At 42.9% G+C, this 20196-nt stretch overlaps 1 protein-coding gene across 2 annotated transcripts in view; it reads left to right on the top strand.

Annotated features, from left to right (window-relative positions):
- Positions 1-19187, top strand: part of snrnp40 (small nuclear ribonucleoprotein 40 (U5)) — a 44408-nt gene extending 25221 nt beyond the window's left edge. Inside the window, exons 5-10 of one of the 2 annotated variants that reach the window (XM_084312908.1) lie at positions 2788-2910; positions 8591-8711; positions 9764-9846; positions 12043-12104; positions 16438-16541; positions 19060-19187. In XM_084312908.1, the coding sequence (XP_084169034.1) occupies positions 2788-2910; positions 8591-8711; positions 9764-9846; positions 12043-12104; positions 16438-16541; positions 19060-19109 (543 nt within the window). In that variant the 3' untranslated portion in view covers positions 19110-19187. The remainder of the gene's footprint in view (positions 1-2787; positions 2911-8590; positions 8712-9763; positions 9847-12042; positions 12105-16437; positions 16542-19059) is intronic. The other variant, XM_084312909.1, reaches the window with a different exon arrangement.
- The last annotated feature ends 1009 nt before the right edge of the window (positions 19188-20196 follow it).

Genomic DNA, 20196 nt, shown 5'->3' with positions numbered 1-20196 from the left:
TGGGGGCTATAGCCTTCTAAAACAAGGCCCGAAAGAGACCTTAGCGTAAATACGCCGCAACAATTACAAATAAATAATAAAATATAACAATATAACGGGCTGCAAAAACAATTAGCCTATTTAGGCAAAACAGTGCAAAAGGCAATATGCCTGGGTGCTATAGGCTTCTAAAACAAGGCCCGAAAGAGACCTTAGCCTAAATACGCCGCAACAATTACAAATAAATAATAAAATATAACAATATAACGGGCTGCAAAAACAATTAGCCTATTTAGGCAAAACAGTGCAAAAGGCAATATGCCTGGGTGCTATAGGCTTCTAAAACAAGGCCCGAAAGAGACCTTAGCCTAAATACGCCGCAACAATTACAAATAAATAATAAAATATAACAATATAACGGGCTGCAAAAACAATTAGCCTATTTAGGCAAAACAGTGCAAAAGGCAATATGCCTGGGTGCTATAGGCTTCTAAAACAAGGCCCGAAAGAGACCTTAGCCTATAGACTAAATGCCTATGGCGTGTTATTTATTAAGCATCATTGGCAGATTCTTTTTAATAAAGAGGAGCATCTCTGCCTTTTCGGACGTAATCCTGTTCCTGTGTTCATCCACGATGTTGGATGCAGCGCTGAACAAGCGCTCACTATCCACACTTGTGCAGGGCGCAGAGAGGTAAGCTCTTGCCACAGTGGCGAGGGCAGGGAAGCGATCCCTGTTTGCTTTCCAGTACGCCAGTGGCTGTGCACTCCGAGAGATGGGTGGCTCTGCCAGGTAAAGATTCAGCTGTGACGCAGCCGCGCTATCGTCGTTGGCCTGCTGCTGCGGGGTTTCTTCAGCCATAATTTCGCCAAACATAGACGACAAGGAACCTGCTCGTGGCACCTTCTCGGCTGGCTCGCCTGTGTCGCTGGCTCCGGGTGCTGGGTCGGGGCCCGTCTGTAAGGCCAGCAGACGCAAAAGCAGTCCCCGTGTCTGTGCCTTGAGCTCTTCAGAATAAAATCGGTCCTTGTATCTTTTATTTAAATTAAAACAAAGAAAACATCACATTAATTTAGCATGGCATTCGTTCTTTTATACGATGCAGCATAAGACTGTGTCATAGTTAATAATATGATAATAATAAATAATAGAAATAATATGTTTGTTAGGCTAATCTAAAATAGATTAATAATTACATTTTGTTAATTATATTTTTGCTAAATGTATTCTGGCTAAATCACCTTGGGTCTATGATGGTTGCCAAACTGTAGAGGGGCTCTGTTTCGATGTCTGCGAATCTGCGGGTTACAGCTTCCAGCAGTGTGGCTTTTGTGGTCTTCACGCCATGGTCTGATGCCACATCTCTGCCCAGGAAACGTTTTAAAGCCATGACACAAGGTATGACATCGGCGGCAGATGCGGAGGATGAACTAATTTCCTTGGTGAGCTCTTCAAACGGTGCCAGAATGGACAGCATGTTTTCTATCAGTCCCCACTGGTTGGCAGTGAATATAGCGGGTAGTTCGAAGTCCGCTGCATAAGCACCCAGTGCCCGTTTTTGCCCAAGGAGACTTTGGAGCATGTAATACGTGCTGTTCCATCTGGTGCTGACATCCTGCTGCAACCTTTTGATAGGCTGGCCGAGTTGCGTCTGCACACTCTGCAACCTAGAATAAGCCAGGCAGGAGTGCTTGAAGTGGCCCACGATGCGTCTCCCTGTAGCCGTGATGTCAATAATGCTCCGCTGTGACAGCACTCCATCGTGGACAGCCAGCTGAAGCGTGTGGGCCATACACCCCAAATGTGGCAGTCCCGCGTCTGTCATGCATTTGATCATGTTGCGGGCGTTATCTCGCAGTATGACGTGAATCTTCTCCCTTGGAATATTCCACGTTTCGAACATATTTTCAAACGCGGTTCGTTGCCAGCGCTGCAGCGGTGTGGGAGCCTGAAAACTCCTGTGAATGCAGGACAGCTTTACGCAGTTGGAACTCTGCGTCAACCCACTGAGCTGTCAAACTCAGCATTGACATGGGGCTGACGTCAGAGCTCCAAATATCACTGGTAAAGCTGATTGAAGACACGTCTTCTTTCATGAGGCTGTCCACGTGCGCAAACACTGCCTGGTAGAGCTCAGGTAGCGCAACATCTGTAAAATACGTGCGCCCCGGGACAGTGTAGCGCGGCTCAATGTGAGAGAGTAGCCGTCGGAATCCTGTGTTTTCGACTACACTTAATGGCTGGTCGTCGAGCCCTATGAATTCCATGACTTTGCGTGTTATTGCCTTGGCCTTCTGAGTCCCACTGCCATACGCAGATGTGCTTACCATGGTGGTCTGCGTCAGCGCGCGCTTTGGTGGAGGCTCAGCTGCCTTTTTTTTTTTACTCTCCTCGATGAATTCTCCATGCTCCGCTAAGTGCTGAGTCTTCAAATGTCGAATTAAATTCGTTGTGTTGAAACTCTTGACAATGTTTCCCCCACGAGGTATTTTATTCTGGCATACATTGCAGATGGCAATTGTTACATCAGTCTCAGAAACCGTGAAATAGTTCCACACCGCCGACATGTTTACAGGTGAGAAAATGCGACAATGAACACTGCCTCGTGTTTTTCGAGCGGTCGGCGGAGAATTGGCTCATGCTTTCCACGTCATCGATCGGGGTCTGTGATCGGCGAATATGAATAATTATCGGAATTCCCCGATCGCATATTTATACTAATTATCGGCCGATAACGATCGGTGGCCGATCGATCGGGGCATCCCTAGTTAAAGGTTTGATTGACGTTGTATGAATTTCTCCGCCAGCTGTGGGACGTCCGTAAGAAGGGGGCGGTCCATACGTTCCAGAACACCTATCAGGTGCTGGCGGTCACCTTCAATGACACCAGCGACCAGATCCTGTCGGGAGGCATCGACAATGACATCAAGGTACCTCGGCCAATCACAATCAATTAATCGGATTTATTTATAGAGCACATTTAAACATGACGCATGTCAACCAAAGTGCTGTACAGAGGGTAGATACACATAGATACATCTTCTAGACAACATATAGACAACAATCACATCTCAGTTTTACGGGAGGACACACAAGCAAACAGGGCATGAGTCGGTGTACATTGGGAAAATGCTAATGAGTAGAAGTGGGTTTTGAGTCTAGACTTGAAGGCATCTGTCGAGGGGGCGAGGAGCCTAATGGAGGTGAGGATGCTGTTCCACAGTTCAGGGGCTGCGACAGCAAAGGCACGGCCCCCCCTGAGCTTAAGGTTAGACCTCCTGACTGTCGGGAGCCTCTGATCGGCTGACCTGAGGGACCTGGTGTTGGAATAGGGGGATAGGAGGTCTGAGATGTAGGAGGGGGGCTGCCATTAACACATTCGGGGCCATTGGGCTGAGTCTAATTAGGGGCCTTTCTCACTCACGTTTGGGGATCGAATCACTGCTCCCGAGAACGGGGGGGAGTGTTCTCACTCGGCGCTGATTCGTTTTACCCCCCGCTGAACGGGATCAGTTGGATTAGGTGGTCTCGGAATCGGGCAGTGCGGGTGCGGGGGGCGTGACACACACAACGTCGTTACTGTCATGCTTGCTTGAATTTTGGGCAGATAACACCACACACGGTACCCAACACAACTGGAGAATACCCACAAAAACGATATTTATGGGCAATTTGAGAGTTCAGACCTCAACCAAAAACAAGTGGATGAAAACATGAAGCCACGTTACAAACGCACAGCACTCCCTGGCTCGCATTAGGCCTGGCAATTTTTGTTTGCCATGCTATTTTCTATACATTAGTTTCTTGTTTGAATGCATTTATTTCTATTAGACCAGTGGTGCCCAACCAGTCGGCCGTGGTCGACCAGTAGATCAATGACATGTAATATAATTGCCACGAACGATGGGATAATGTTAGCTGCAAAACGCTCAAAAGCGGACTCTACAACAGAGTTCCATTCGTGAGAAAAGAGGCAGAACACACAGTGAATGTATCCGTTTTGTTTATTGCACGTTCTTTGCTGAAAAGAAAGTGCTACAGGCTATACTAGACTAGGCTAAGCTAAGGCGGCGGTTACACCTTTCGTATCATCTTCGTATTGTTTTCATATGCGTTTCGCCGCGACGTTGTGCGCCTCGAGTCACACTTTCGTTTTTTTTTTTCATTTGTCACCCGAGCACACTGATGTAGTACACTGCCAAAGCAGTAGGTGGCAGTAGGTGGCAAACATGAAGGCAATTTTAACCAATCAGAACTTGAATGTGCCTGCAAATGTCAACAAGGCGGCCACCATCTTTTGCCTAGTTACCCAATGCAGCAATTCTTTTTCAGCAAAGCCTAATAAAAGTGCAATAAACAACGGATACATTCACTGTGTGTTCTGCCTGTCATTTGTTGATGAAACAAAACTAACATCAACACAAGTGACCACCAAGAGCGGATAGTTTAGTCTAAAAAAAGATCGGTAGCATTGTTAGCTGCATGCTAACGTCAATGGAGTATGCCATTATAACAATATAGCATTGTGGCTAGAAGCTAACGTTAGCTCACGCTACTTAGCCAGCACCAAAACTGATGATATCGCAAGCTATCAGTAGTTAGATAACATTAGAGACAACGCTGTGTGTATTAAACAAAGGTGAATAGATGACTGGGCCATTTTGTTTAATGCTTGTTAAGTTGAAAGAGGAGCTCTGAGCTAACAGGGTCTGAATCCTGATAGCTCACGTTAGCCAGCTGCTCATGCAATCGGTAATGCTAGCAGAATGAATGGATGTAAACTTTATTTAACATATTGCATATGGGTACAATACAATACGGCTCAATACAAACAATTGTTAAGGGAATGCAGACTGTTGTAGCTTGGACTGGGGTCCTTATAACAATAACTTGACAACACATGGTAGCTGAAGCTATTTGAGACACGGAGCTATGTCCCAAACACACACTGTTGTCACCGGAAGGGCACGCAGATGGTATCTACTGCGCATGGGCGTGTTCGCAACAACGGCTCCGTGCTGACTACATACACGCTGTTGTCGATGCGTTTTTTTTGCGTATCTCCAAACGCAAACACAATTTTGCGTTTCAGCCGTATCCAAAAAAAAACGCCAAAAAACGCATTTCTGTGTAATAGGGACATCAAACGTCGTCAAAAACGTATAAAAAACACCAGGAATACACTAGTCTAACCATGGCCTAACTAGCGTTAACCGTTAGCTTAGCGTTAGCCCTGGGAAACGCTCAAAAGCGAACTCTACAACACCATCCATTCGTGATAAAATGGGGTGGGTTATATTGACAAGGCTTGACAACAGAGGTTCAAATATAACTTCATATTTATTGCTTATTTAATCATTTTATATCAGCATCCAGCCTCCAGCGCCATGTTAACACTTCCTGTGTTTACATTTTCGAACGTGACATCATCACCTACGGCAAGCGTAAACGCTCAAAAGGCAAACCGTAAACAGAACAAGACTGCAGTGTGTACGCAAACTAGAGGGGGGAGAGGGGGGGGGGGGGGGGGTTCGCATCAGATCTCGGAACGGGCCAGAACGGAACGAAATAGAAACGAATAGGGTGAGTGAGAAAGGGCCCTTAATGTCAAGAGGACCGAGGAATGTAAACAAACGTGGGGCTGTTTGTACAGCTAAATCTATACTTTATAGTATTGCTATCTGTCCATTCTCATTGTCAATTGAGTCCATAAACCGTCCCTTCAAAATGGCTTAAAGAAAAAAAAAATCATCAATAGGTTCTCATTTTATAGCGCCGTGAACAGGGAGCGAAATTAACTTTTTGACTCACCGGCCAGTGGCGGCTAGATGGGAAGAGTCTACCCGCCAAGCATATTTCTTACCTGCCAAAAAAAATTTATTAAAAAAAAAATATATATATATATATTTTATATAAAAACAAAATTGAAATAAAATATATATTATATAATCATACTTGTAGTTGTATTATCTGCGAGACATCGCCACCACGCAATAAGTCAAAATGCTTGCTATCTGCAAACAGCTCCACTGTCTGTGTGTATACTTGAGTAGCCTCCAGCTCCAGCAAGGATTCTCCGGCCCTGCAGCTAGACCCTATATTCAGCTAGACCCTACATTCAGCATGCAAGGATTCTCCGGCGATGCAGCTGGACCCTATTTTTAACGTTACGGTTCTTTTGTCAAATCACATTCAACATGCCCTCAGCTAGAATACGCATTCAATCAATATTATAATACATTGATATCAGGAGCTATCTGTAGCTACTGCTAGCCCGGTAGATAACGTTAAGACAATTTAGTTTACTGGGACAGATAAGATCTAACGTGAGCTAGCTAACGAGGGAACGAAGGTATTATGCACTCGAGTCGACTATTGCTGGAGCATTTGTTGATATCAGCAGCTATCAGTAGCTAGCCAGCTAGATACCGTTAGACAATGCCTCGTCATGTATTAAACTAAAAGTGAATAGTTGACTGGGTCATTGTTTAAACAGTAACGGTAGCTCAGCCCGCATATCGCAATGGTGGAAGTAAACAAGCCAAATGAGAGCTTCCGATTGGTCATTTGCTTTCTTTCTCATGAAACCAGTCACGTCACTCTACTGTGATTGGACCGTTGACTTGAGTGCAATGTGGGACTTGTAGTTTTTTAACGATCTCGCGGCGGAGAAAAAAAAGACGAGAGCGGCTATAATCTGTACTCGCACAATCAAAATAAGAGTATCGTTATGAACTACACGTCTACACGCCACACGGCAGGCAGCTCTCTAAGTGTCAAGCGCCAAAGGTAAAAACTGACCGCCCCTGGCGGGCGGCGGGCTTTAGTTTCGGTCCCTGGCCGTGAATATAAGCGATATACGGGATTTGGGACTAGTATATTTTCTGGAAGGCTAGATATAGGGCTAATAGCTGCTAACGTTATATCCAATGGCATTTCCGTTTTACAGATGCTACAGATGCCACAGGGCACACTGCATTATCGCGATAGCGCCCCTAAGAGGATCTGGCCGGTATTGCACCTTCTCGAATTCAAAGAGTAGGGTAAATTTGCAGTGCCGCTCGGTGACCTTGAATAGGTTATTAAAATGGAATAAAAGCAATAACAACTTACCACCGATATATCCGTGCTTCTGTCCACAACGGGTGGAATCGAAACACGGATAATACGTTGTTGGCCACCATTGTGTTAACGCTAACATTGAAGTGGATGGTGGGCATTCAAGCACTAAATCGTGCGCCCCCTGCTGGCACTGAAAGTGTTAACATAGCTGTGTTCAAATAGTGACGAAGGGAAAAAGAAAAACATATATTAAGGCTGTCAAAGTTAATGCATTAACGCACCATTTTTTTTAACTCGCGATTAACTTTAGAATTTACAATCTTTTTTTTAAAGATTTATTTTTTGGCGTTTTATCGCTTTATTTCTACTGGGCAGTCCAGTAGATAGAGATAGAGGAGGAATGGGAGACAGAGTGGGGGGAAGACATTCGGCAAATAACGACTGGTTCGGGAATCGAACCCGGGTCGGCCGTGTCGCGGCTGAGCGCGCTATGTGGTTCGCCACTGGGGCGCCCCAGAATTTACAATCTTTAAAAAAAAATTTACTTCACTTCAGGTGTATTATTGATACTCTCATTGATACTATGTTTGTTTCTGACTCAAAGTGTGTGTGTGTGTGAGAGAGAGAGGGTGGGGGTGAGAGATATGAGGAAGGGGCAAGAGAGAAGGAGAGCTGGGAGTGTGTGTGAGGGAGAGAGGCGGGGGTGTGAGTCCTCAGCCCTTGTGTGGGTGAATGTAACAAGTTCCTAATGTTTTCTTTCCCCTATTATTTCATGCACACTTTATTCATTGTTTTAAATTATTATTTTATTTAAGTTATTTTGTGCATCACTCTGTTTTGAATTTGATGCAAATTTGCAATGCATGAGGGTCATCCTTTTGTGTTAAATGGCTGCATAAAGCAAGCATTTGTTGACTCATGTTGATGAGAGTATTAAAACTTGTAACTTGAAAAAGATCTGTTTAAGGTAGATTTGCGATTAATTGCGAGTTAACTATGGACAATCATGCGATTAATCAGATTAAATATTTTAATCGATTGACAGCACTAATTAAAAAAACATAAATAAATGTGTATACGTTTTGTACATAAAACTATGAAACATTTGTAACCTTTGCTAAATGATGTACTGAATTATGTTTCTTTTTTGTATTTTTTTTTAAATAGTGTAATGTAAAAAGGGTTAGGCAATTATAAGCCTCGGCTTCAGCCTACACCTTTTCGGTCATTTTATTTTTTTCGTTTTTTTGGAAGTTCTACTACTACTGCATTAAAAAAAAATACCGAAATAAAAATCATTCATTCGTTCAATGTAGCTGTGGTGTCTATTTTAAATAAAAGTTTTCATTCATGATGCCGGTGCAGAAAGCCGGTGCGTAGACTGACTACTAAATCACCTGCTGCTGTGCTATTTGCCTCATTTTGAATACTAAAAACAACGGGTCAGATCTAAATAAAGGTGAATACTAAAAACAACAGGTCAGATCTAAATAAAGGTGAATACTAAAAACAACAGGTCAGATCTAAATAAAGGTGCTCCTCCTGTAGGTTTGGGACCTGAGGCAGAACAAGCTGATCTACAGCATGCGCGGCCACGTGGACTCCATCACGGGGCTCAGTCTGAGCTCTGAGGGCTCGTACCTGCTCTCCAACGCCATGGACAATACAGGTGGGTGGGTGTGGGTGCGTCTGTGTATTGGGGTGTGTGTGTGTGGAGGATGAGGGTGGGTGTGGAGGGTCTCTGTGTGTGTGTGTGGAGGATGAGGGTGGGTGTGGAGGGTCTCTGTAGGTGTGTGTGGAGGGTCTCTGTGTGTGTGTGTGTGGAGGATGAGGGTGGGTGTGTGTATTGGGACGTGTGGGGTCACGGGCGCATGTATACGTGTGTGCAAACTGTGCATAACACTGGCCTTTAGGAATGTGATTCATCGTTGGATAAGTCTGTTGGTTTGGTAATCAAATCAAATTTATCTGTAGCCCGAGATCACATGGAATAGCCCCCATGGGCTGTACAAGTCTTCTTCTACAAGTCGAGATGAAACGTCAAACCACCATGAAATCCACTTTCCCCAATGAAGATAAGGAACGACTCACTAAAACCTAGCAATAGGAAGAAAAAAGTCCCCACAGGCGGCGTGGAGGAGAGAAACCTCAGATGGGCTGTTCAAAGGGGGTCCCCCAACAGGATGTCGGTGATAATATAGTGTTGCTGTGGATGATAGATGGATGGAGAATAGAACATGAATGTATATATACATGTAATGAAACATATATATATAATAGGGATGCTCGATATTGGCTTTTTTACCTATACCGATATTGTCCAACTCTTAATTTCCGATACCGATATCAACCGATATATGCAGGGTCCCCGTCCCCCCCCCCAAAAACTGAATAATTTCAGGTAATTAACATTACATATCGCTGGTCGTGTAATTAACACAACATTATGCATACTTTGACAAATAAAATAATAATTTGTTCTTACTTGCTTGCCTGGGAAAAGGTTAAATAAATGTAAAGGAAAATTTTTAAAACCGATACGGATATTTTCCGATATCACATTTTTATGCCAATATCGGACATCCCTAATATATATATACAAGGTAACAATAGTATCTAAGGTACATAAGAACAAATAAAATAAATGGAGCTAAGGACGACAACAAAAAGAAAAAGTAGGAGTGCATGTTTTATTTAACCAGTGTTCGTCTCCTTCTTTAGTTCGTATTTGGGACGTTCGGCCGTTCGCCCCCAAGGAGAGATGTGTGAAGATCTTCCAGGGGAACATCCACAACTACGAGAAGGTAAGAGACGTGCTGGTGTTTCCACGCTCACTCTGTGGTGCTGGGGGCTGGGGGTACATGCCGTGCACAGGTTCAAGCCCAGCTCTCCACCTATGTTGCATGTTATTTCTTCTCTATCTCTCACTTTCTTTCTCTCTCTGTGTGCCTCTCTCTCTCTTTCTGTCTCTCCCTCTCCTTGTCTCTCTCTCTCCTATCTTCATGGCCTGTCGCTCTACTATCCTATAAAGCAGAAATGTCATGTGATTCTCTTGTCACAGCACATTAGCTTAACAAAAAGACTTCCTCATCTAATGATGCACCAATGGTATCTGATATCGGCGTATAAACTAATACTAGTTTCTGAGTCGGTAGATGAATCATCCCTCACACTGACTCAGAATCATCCCTCAGACTGACTCAGTAGATGAATCATCCCTCAGACTGACTCAGTAGATGAATCATCCCTCACACTGACTCAGTAGATGAATCATTCCTCACACTGACTCAGTAGATGAATCATCCCTCAGACTGACTCAGTAGATGAATCATCCCTCAGACTGAATCATCCCTCAGACTGACTCAGTAGATGAATTATCCCTCAGACTGACTCAGTAGATGAATCATCCCTCAGACTGACTCAGTAGGTGAATCATCCCTCAGACTGACTCAGTAGATGAATCATCCCTCAGACTGACTCAGTAGATGAATCATCCCTCACACTGACTCGGTAGATGAATCATCCCTCACACTGACTCAGTAGATGAATCATCCCTCAGACTGACTCAGTAGATGAATCATCCCTCACACTGACTCAGTAGATGAATCATCCCTCACACTGACCCTCACACTGACTCAGTAGATGAATCATCCCTCAGACTGACTCAGTAGGTGAATCATCCCTCACACTGACTCAGTAGATGAATCATCCCTCAGACTGACTCAGTAGATGAATCATCCCTCACACTGACTCAGTAGATGAATCATCCCTCAGACTGACTCAGTAGGTGAATCATCCCTCACACTGACTCAGTAGATGAATCATCCCTCAGACTGACTCAGTAGATGAATCATCCCTCAGACTGAATCATCCCTCAGACTGACTCAGTAGATGAATCATCCCTCAGACTGACTCAGTAGATGAATCATCCCTCAGACTGACTCGGTAGATGAATCATCCCTCACACTGACTCGGTAGATGAATCATCCCTCACACTGACTCAGTAGATGAATCATCCCTCAGACTGACTCAGTAGATGAATCATCCCTCACACTGACTCAGTAGATGAATCATCCCTCACACTGACTCAGTAGGTGAATCATCCCTCACACTGAATCATCCCTCAGACTGACTCAGTAGGTGAATCATCCCTCACACTGACTCAGTAGATGAATCATCCCTCAGACTGACTCAGTAGATGAATCATCCCTCACACTGACTCAGTAGATGAATCATCCCTCAGACTGACTCAGTAGGTGAATCATCCCTCACACTGACTCAGTAGATGAATCATCCCTCAGACTGACTCAGTAGATGAATCATCCCTCACACTGACTCAGTAGATGAATCATCCCTCAGACTGACTCAGTAGGTGAATCATCCCTCACACTGACTCAGTAGGTGAATCATCCCTCAGACTGACTCAGTAGGTGAATCATCCCTCAGACTGACTCAGTAGATGAATCATCCCTCAGACTGACTCAGTAGATGAATCATCCCTCAGACTGACTCAGTAGATGAATCATCCCTCAGACTGACTCAGTAGATGAATCATCCCTCAGACTGACTCAGTAGGTGAATCATCCCTCAGACTGACTCAGTAGGTGAATCATCCCTCAGACTGACTCAGTAGGTGAATCATCCCTCAGACTGACTCAGTAGATGAATCATCCCTCAGACTGACTCAGTAGATGAATCATCCCTCAGACTGACTCAGTAGGTGAATCATCCCTCAGACTGACTCAGTAGATGAATCATCCCTCAGACTGACTCAGTAGATGAATCATCCCTCAGACTGACTCAGTAGGTGAATCATCCCTCACACTGACTCAGTAGATGAATCATCCCTCAGACTGACTCGGTAGATGAATCATCCCTCACACTGACTCAGTAGATGAATCATCCCTCAGACTGACTCAGTAGGTGAATCATCCCTCACACTGACTCAGTAGACTGTTATTATATTACATGCAGGTTTATGTCTCGTCTTCTTCTCTCAGAACCTGCTGAGATGCTCGTGGTCAAATGATGGCAGTAAAATATCTGCAGGCTCGGCTGACAGGTGAGACACACACACACATGAATATACTGTACACACACACATACACATACTGTACACACACACATGAATATACTGTACACACACATACACATACTGTACACACACATGAATATACTGTACACACACACATACTGTACACACACATGAATATACTGTACACACACACGCATACACATACTGTACACACACACATGAATATACTGTACGTCTGTACAAATACACACACATGAATATACTGTACACACACCTGAATATACACATACACACACATGAATATACACAAACATGAATATACTGTACACACACATGAATATACTGTACACGTACACACGCATGAATATACACACACGCATGCATATACACACGCACACACGAATATACACACACACATGAATATACTGTACACACACATGAATATACACATACACGCATACACACACACATTAATATACACATACACGCAGTCACGCACTCATGAATATACACATGCATACACACAAACACACACTCTCATGAATATACACACATATGCCATAATCTAACGAGGTGTGTTTAGGTTTGTCTGTGTTATATTAACTAGGTGTGTGTGTGTGTTATATTAACATGGTGTGTGTGTTTAGGTATGTATATGTGTTATATTAACACTTTGAATGCCCAGCAGGGGGCGCACATTTAGTGCTTGAATGCCCACATCCACTTCAATGTTGGCATTAATATCGCCTAATCTATGTTTTAAATTATGGCTATGTGTCTAATCTGCCCGTCACATTATCAATTACCTATTTCCAGTCAACATTGTCGAAGCAGATTGTTTTTTATCGGTTCATTTCCGTTTCATAGCATTTAGAAAACCCATTGTTTTCACGAAAAAAAAGAGAATTCCATGATAATCGCCCCATACTGTAATATTCTGTCGGCCTATTTATGAATAGTTTTCAAATAAACGCTAGATTATCGATAGTATATGTGTACGTGTGCACGCTGGTGCGGCGCGCTGAAAATCGATTCTCTCAGTTCCTGATCGCTCTTGGAGTCAAACAGCCATATCACATTATAGGGGAAAAGCTTATATCTCCGTGAAAACGGGTCTGATTATCCTAAGACTGGTAACATAGATTCCTTACCTGAGATCAGATGGTATCCAAATGGATTATTCCAATTCCTGATCGCCATTCGAAAAAATCGATCCTTTTATTGATCCCACGCGTATACTGTAAAAACACATAATCCCTGCTGCTCTGAGGCTCCATCATGAAGCTGATCGACCCCGGATACATGAGTGAGAAGTCAAATGTGGAGTCCGGGTTTTTTTTTCTCATTCATTTTCATTGAGTCCAATCCAAAAGGGTGAATTACCATCTGGGAGACGATAGGGGGCGCTTTTTAATATCTGAGCGCCTGGGGTGGCTGATTTTCCAACGGTAGACTCGGTTGATGAAATATGAATTCAGATCGCTAAGAAAAAACGAATTCTCGTTATGGGCATTCAACCCGAGGGGGGTAAACCAGAGAACTCGGGTTGGGCATTCAAAGTGTTAACGAGGTGTGTGTTTAGGTTTGTCTGTTATATTAACGAGGTGTGTGTTTAGGTTTGTGTGTGTTATATTAACTAGGGGTAGGTTGCTCTATAAGCCTACGGCTTCAAACCTATCCTTTTCGTTTGTTTATTTGTGGAAATGTTCGAAATTTTCTTTTTTTATTTATTTGTAAACATTCGGGGGAAAAAAGTGTTAGGTTTGTATATGTGTTATACATACCTAACACACACACCTCGTTAATATAACACATATACATACCCAACACTTTTTTCCCCCTGAATGTTTACAAATAAATAAAAAAAGAAAATCGAACATTTTCACAAATAAACAAACGAAAAGGATAGGTTTGAAGCCGTAGGCTTATAGAGCAACCTACCCCTAGTTAATATAACACACACAAACCTAAACACACACCTCGTTAATATAACAGACAAACCTAAACACACACCTCGTTAACACTTTGAATGCCCAACCCGAGTTCTCTGGTTTACCCCCCTCGGGTTGAATGCCCATAACGAGAATTCGTTTTTTTTTAGCGATCTGAATTCATATTTCATCAACCGAGTCTACCGTTGGAAAATCAGCCACCCCAGGCGCTCGGATGTGAAAAAAGCGCCCCCTATCGTCTCCCAGATGGTAATTCACCCTTTTGGATTGGACTCAATGAAAATGAATGGGGAAAAAAAACCCGGACTCCACATTTTACTTCTCACTCATGTATCCGGGGTCGATCAGCTTCATGATGGAGCCTCAGAGCAGCAGGGATTATGTGTACAGTATACGCGTGGGATCAATAAAAGGATCGATTTTTTCGAATGGCGATCAGGAATTGGAATAATCCATTTGGATACCATCTGATCTCAGGTAAGGAATCTATGTTACCAGTCTTAGGATAATCAGACCCGTTTTCACGGAGATATAAGCTTTTCTCCTATAATGTGATATGGCTGTTTGACTCCAAGAGCGATCAGGAACTGAGAGAATCGATTTTCAGCGCACCGCACCAGCGTGCACACGTACACATATACTATCGATAATCTAGCGTTTATTTGAAAACGATTCATAAATAGGCCGACAGAATATTACAGTACGGGGCGATTATCATGGAATTCTCTTTTTTTCGTGAAAACGATGGGTTTTCTAAATGCTATGAAACGGAAATTAACCGATAAAAAACAATCTGCTTCGACAATGTTGACTGGAAATAGGTAATTGATAATGTGACGGGCAGATTAGACACATAGCCATAATTTAAAACATAGATTAGGCGATATTAATGCCAACATTGAAGTGGATGTGGGCATTCAAGCACTGAATGTGCGCCCCCTGCTGGGCATTCAAAGTGTTAATATAACACATACACAAACCTAAACACACACCTCGTTAATATAACACATACAAACCTAACACACACCTCGTTAATATGTGTTATATTAACGAGGTGTGTGTTTAGGTTTGTGTATGTTATATTAACGAGGTGTGCTAGGTTTGTATGTGTTATATTAACACGGTGTGTGTGTTCGTTAGGTTTTTGTATGTGTTATATTAACGAGGTGTGTGTTAGGTTTGTGTATGTTATATTAACACAATCGCGGCCACTGGGATGAGTAATTAATCTCAAGAGGACCAGGAAATGTAAACAGACGTGGGGCTGTTTGTAGAGCTAAATCTATACTTTATAGTATTGCTATCTGTCCATTCTCATTGTCAATTGAGACCATAAACCGTCCCTTCAAAATGGCTTAAAGAAAAAAAAATCATCAATACGTTTTCATTTTATAGCGCTGTGAATATAAGCGGTATACGGAATTTGGTCTAGTATATTTCCTGGAAGCCGAGATAAAGGGCTAATAGATACTAACGTTAAATCCAATGGCATTATAGATACGCTACAGTTAAAACTCAAACTGCATATGATCGGCACGATCCTCAAGCATGTATGCATGAAAGGGGGGGGGGGGGGGTGGGAGACGTCGTTTCTGATTATTGATTACCAATAACCGCGTTAGCCTCATAGGCCGAACGCCTGGTTGGTATCATAATAATGCCCGATTGGGCTGTACTTTACGTGAAAAAGATCTTACCGTGGTCCGGTGGGATCCCCCAAAGCATTTCCCCGTTATCGATCACCATCTGGTAGATCGATATGTCCATTGGCTGATGATAAATCCCCTTATTGCATGGTGAAATCTGCGATGCAAAACGTAATCCAAGCTACAGGCTACACATATAGAATCCAGCTACTGGAAACTCTAAAAAAAAGAATGCTCCCTTCAGCCACAGTGCACACTGCATTATCGCGACAGCGCCCCTAAGAGGATCTGGCCGGTATTGCACGTTGGCGAATTCAAAGAGTAGGGTAAATCTGCAGTGCAGCTCGGCGACCTTGAATAGGTTATTAAAATGGAATAAAAGCAAAAACAACTTGCCACGGATATATCCGTGCCTCTGTCCACAACGGGTGGAATAGAAACACGGAGATCTCTGTGCTTGGCCACCATTGTGTTAACGAGAGGTGTGTGTTATATTAACGAGGTGTGTGTGTGTTTAGGTATGTATATGTGTTATATTAACGAGGTGTGTGTTAGGTTTGTGTATGTGTTATATTAACGAGGTGTGTGTTCGTTAGGTTTGTGTATGTTATATTAACGAGGTGTGTGTGTTCGTTAGGTTTGTGTTTGTTATATTAACGAGGTGTGTGTGTGTGTTCGTTAGGTTTGTGTATGTTATATTAACGAGGTGTGTTCGTTAGGTTTGTGTATGTTATATTAACGAGGTGTGTGTGTGTTCGTTAGGTTTGTGTATGTGTGGGACACCACTTCCCGTAGAATCCTCTACAAGCTTCCAGGCCACGCTGGCTCCGTCAACGAAGTGGCCTTCCATCCTGAAGAACCTATTGGTGAGAGGAACAGATGTCTCTATATCCCCTTGCCTCTCTCTTTCTGCCTTTCTCTCTCTCTCTCTCTCTCTCTCTCTCTCTCTCTCTCTCTCTCTCTCTCTCTCTCTCTCTCTCTGCCTCTCTCAATATTCCTCTGAATCTTTGTCTTTCTGAAATGCTCTGTCTCCGAATGACTCTTTCACCGTCTCTCTGTCTCTGAATGACTCTCACTCTTTCACTCTGTCTCTGAATGACTTTCACTATTTCACTCTCACTGTCTCTGAATTACTTTTTCACTCTCTTTCTCTCTCTTTCTGAACCCCCCTTTTTCTGAATTATATTTGCATTATACGTGGTTGTAAACATTTATAACTGCTTGTGAACACACAAAATCAATCGCCACCACCAATTAGACAAGATTCAAATATATCTCTGTCTCTCTAACCAATGTGATTTTTTTCAATGTGACACATGTTGATAAATGGCTCTCCCTCAGCATCACTTAAAGGGGAATGCCACCCCAGCTAGGAGTCTGAGAGCTCACACAAACATTTAAACCTTATGAGTGTAAGAGCTCACACAAACATTTAAACCTTACCTTATTATGAGTGTAAGAGCTCACACAAACATTCAAACCTTATGAGTGTGAGAGCTCACACAAACATTCAAACCTTATGAGTGTAAGAGCTCACACAAACATTCAAACCTTATGAGTGTAAGAGCTCACACAAACATTCAAACCTTATGAGTGTAAGAGCTCACACAAACATTTAAACCTTACCTTATTATGAGTGTAAGAGCTCACACAAACATTCAAACCTTATGAGTGTGAGAGCTCACACAAACATTCAAACCTTATGAGTGTAAGAGCTCACACAAACATTCAAACCTTATGAGTGTAAGGCAGAGGTTAGACTAGTGTATTCCTGGCGTTTTTTTATACGTTTTTGACGACGTATGATGTCCTATCTACACAGAAACGCGTATTTTGGCGTTTTTTTGTGGATACGGCTGAAACGCAAAATTGTGTTTGCGTTTGGAGATACGCAAAAAAACGAGTCGACAAACAGCGTGTAGTCAGCACGCTAAGCCGTTGTTGCGAAAACGCCCATGCGCAGTAGATACCATCTGCGTGCCCTTCCGGTGACAGCAGAGTGTGTGTGTGTGTGTGTGTCGTAGAGCTCCGTGTCCCAAATAGCTTCAGCTACCATGTGTTGTCAAGTTATTGTTATAAGGACCCCAGTCCAAGCTACAACAGTCTGCATTCCCTTAACAATTGTTTGTATTGAGCCGTATTGTATTGTACCCATATGCAATATGTTAAATAAAGTTTACATCCATTCATTCTGCTAGCATTACCGATGGCATGAGCAGCTGGCTAACGTGAGCTATCAGGATTCAGACCCTGTTAGCTCAGAGTTCCTCTTTCAACTTAAGAAGCATTAAACAAAATGGCCCAGTCATCTATTCACCTTTGTTTAATACACACAGCGTTGTCTCTAATGTTATCTAACTACTGATAGCTCGCGATATCATCAGTTTTGATGCTGGCTAAGTAGCGTGAGCTAACGGTAGCTTCTAGCCACAATACTCCATTGACGTTAGCATGCAGCTAACAATGCTACAATGCATCCGATCGTTTTTTAGCCTAAACTATCCGCTCTTGGTGGTCACTTGTGTTGATGTTAGTTTTGTTTCATCAACAAATGACAGGCAGAACACACAGTGAATGTATCCGTTTTGTTTATTGCACTTTTATTAGGCTTTGCTGAAAAAAGAATTGCTGCATTGAGCAAGATGGTGGCGCGGCATAGGCGCCTGCCTTATTTACATTTTCTTTGCTGGAGCTTCCAGGAAGTGTATTGGCACATTCGTTCTGATTGGTTGAAATTGCCTTCATGTTTGCCACCTACTGCCACCTACTGCTTTGGCAGTGTACTACATCAGTGTGCTCTGGTGACAAAACGAAAAAAAAACGAAAGTGTGACTCGAGGCGCATGACGTCGCGGCGATACGCGGCGATGCGTATAAGAAAACAATACGAAGATGATACGAAAGGTGTAACCTCAGCCTAAGAGCTCACACAAACATTCAAACCTTATGAGTGTAAGAGCTCACACAAACATTCAAATCTTATGAGTGTAAGAGCTCACACAAACATTCAAACCATGAGTAAGAGCTCACACAAACATTCTATGGGCCCACAAATTCAGTGCCCACTTCGCTGTCTATGGTGCAGCCTTAGATTTTACATAATTTCATGGAGCTGTAATTAACATGACACAAGGATTACATTTCCCCCAATGACATCACTGGTGGCCACATTCAAACTAATTTACTCTTGATAATTGTCAAACTAAATGAAGGTGTACAACACTGTTTTGGGACGCATGATGTGCAAAATAAATCTGCATAGTTTTTGCAAGTTCTCAATGAGTCGTGTTCCTTCCCCCCCAAGGACACCATCTTTCCTTGAACTTCCATGTTTGTTTTCTCATTTCCCGCTCTCCCTCTAACTGTTCTCTTTCTCCCCCCACAGTGCTCTCAGCGTCCAGTGACAAACGACTCTACATGGGCGAAATTCAGTAGTGAGAGAGAGAGAGAAAGGGAGTGAGAGAAGTGAGTGTGTGTGGGGGAGAGAGAGAGAGAAGTGTGAGAGAGGGAGGGGGGAGGGAAGGGGAAGGGCGAGTGTGTGAGAGAGGGGGTGCGGAAGAAGGGTGAGTGTGTGTGTGAGAGGGGGAGTGAGAGAAGTGAGTGTGTGTGTGGGGGAGAGAGAGAAGTGTGTGTGTGTGTGTGTGTGTGTCCTGCTCTGGAAGGGCCTTTGCGGGACGTGTTCCAGAACCATCTTGCGGTCGCCGTGCTTTTATACGTTGGCCGCTTATCCCGGAGCCTCAGGAGGTGTTGTTCATAATATTCTTCATCCGCAACAGCCACGATTATCTGATGTATGTTTTTCTTTCTTTCTGTTTTTTAATAAACTCAAATCTGTACAAAACCGTGTGAGTGCCTTTTTTGTCCTTTTTTTCTAATGAGCTAACGATCATCATTTGGTCGTCCTCAGACGAGCTTGACAACGGAGTCAGATGAGATGAGATGAAACTTTATTAATCCCCTTGGGCTAGTGATGCACGATAATATTGGCCGATATGGCAGTTTTTTACACATCGGTATCAGTCCGATATCAAGATTGGGCCGATATTACAAATCATTTTTTTTTTTTTTTTTTTTTATACATGTTTTGGCCTTTAATAGTTTCAAAATATCAGTCATTTCTGAAAATAAGTTACAAAAGTAAAGAAAGAAAATGCGTTTTGGAAAATTGCTCTTTATTTGATTATCATAAAAAAGTTTTCTATACAGAGATATCGACATCGGTATTAATATCGGTTATCGGTATCTGCCACAATTTTCACATTGGTGCATCACTACCTTGGGCTCATATCAGATTATTTTCTTTGGCCAATATCAGATTCCAGTGTGAACTGGTCACGCTCCTGAACTGACAAATTAAACCATAATGAAGATTGTTGTCAACTTGGGAGGACACTGAAGTCACAGTTCATCAGGGTTCGCACAAGGTCCTTGAAGTGCTTGATTTTTTTTACCAAAAAAAAGTCAAGGCCTGAAATTCCTTAAACTGAATTTTTTTTAACAAGGTGCTTAAGTCCTTTAAATT

Source organism: Notolepis coatsorum (genome assembly GCF_963971535.1).
Source record: "Notolepis coatsorum genome assembly, chromosome: 4".
Taxonomy (NCBI): Eukaryota; Metazoa; Chordata; class Actinopteri; order Aulopiformes; family Paralepididae; genus Notolepis; species Notolepis coatsorum.
The sequence above is the reverse complement of the archived record's forward strand: the minus strand, read 5'-3'. Positions and strand labels throughout refer to the sequence as shown.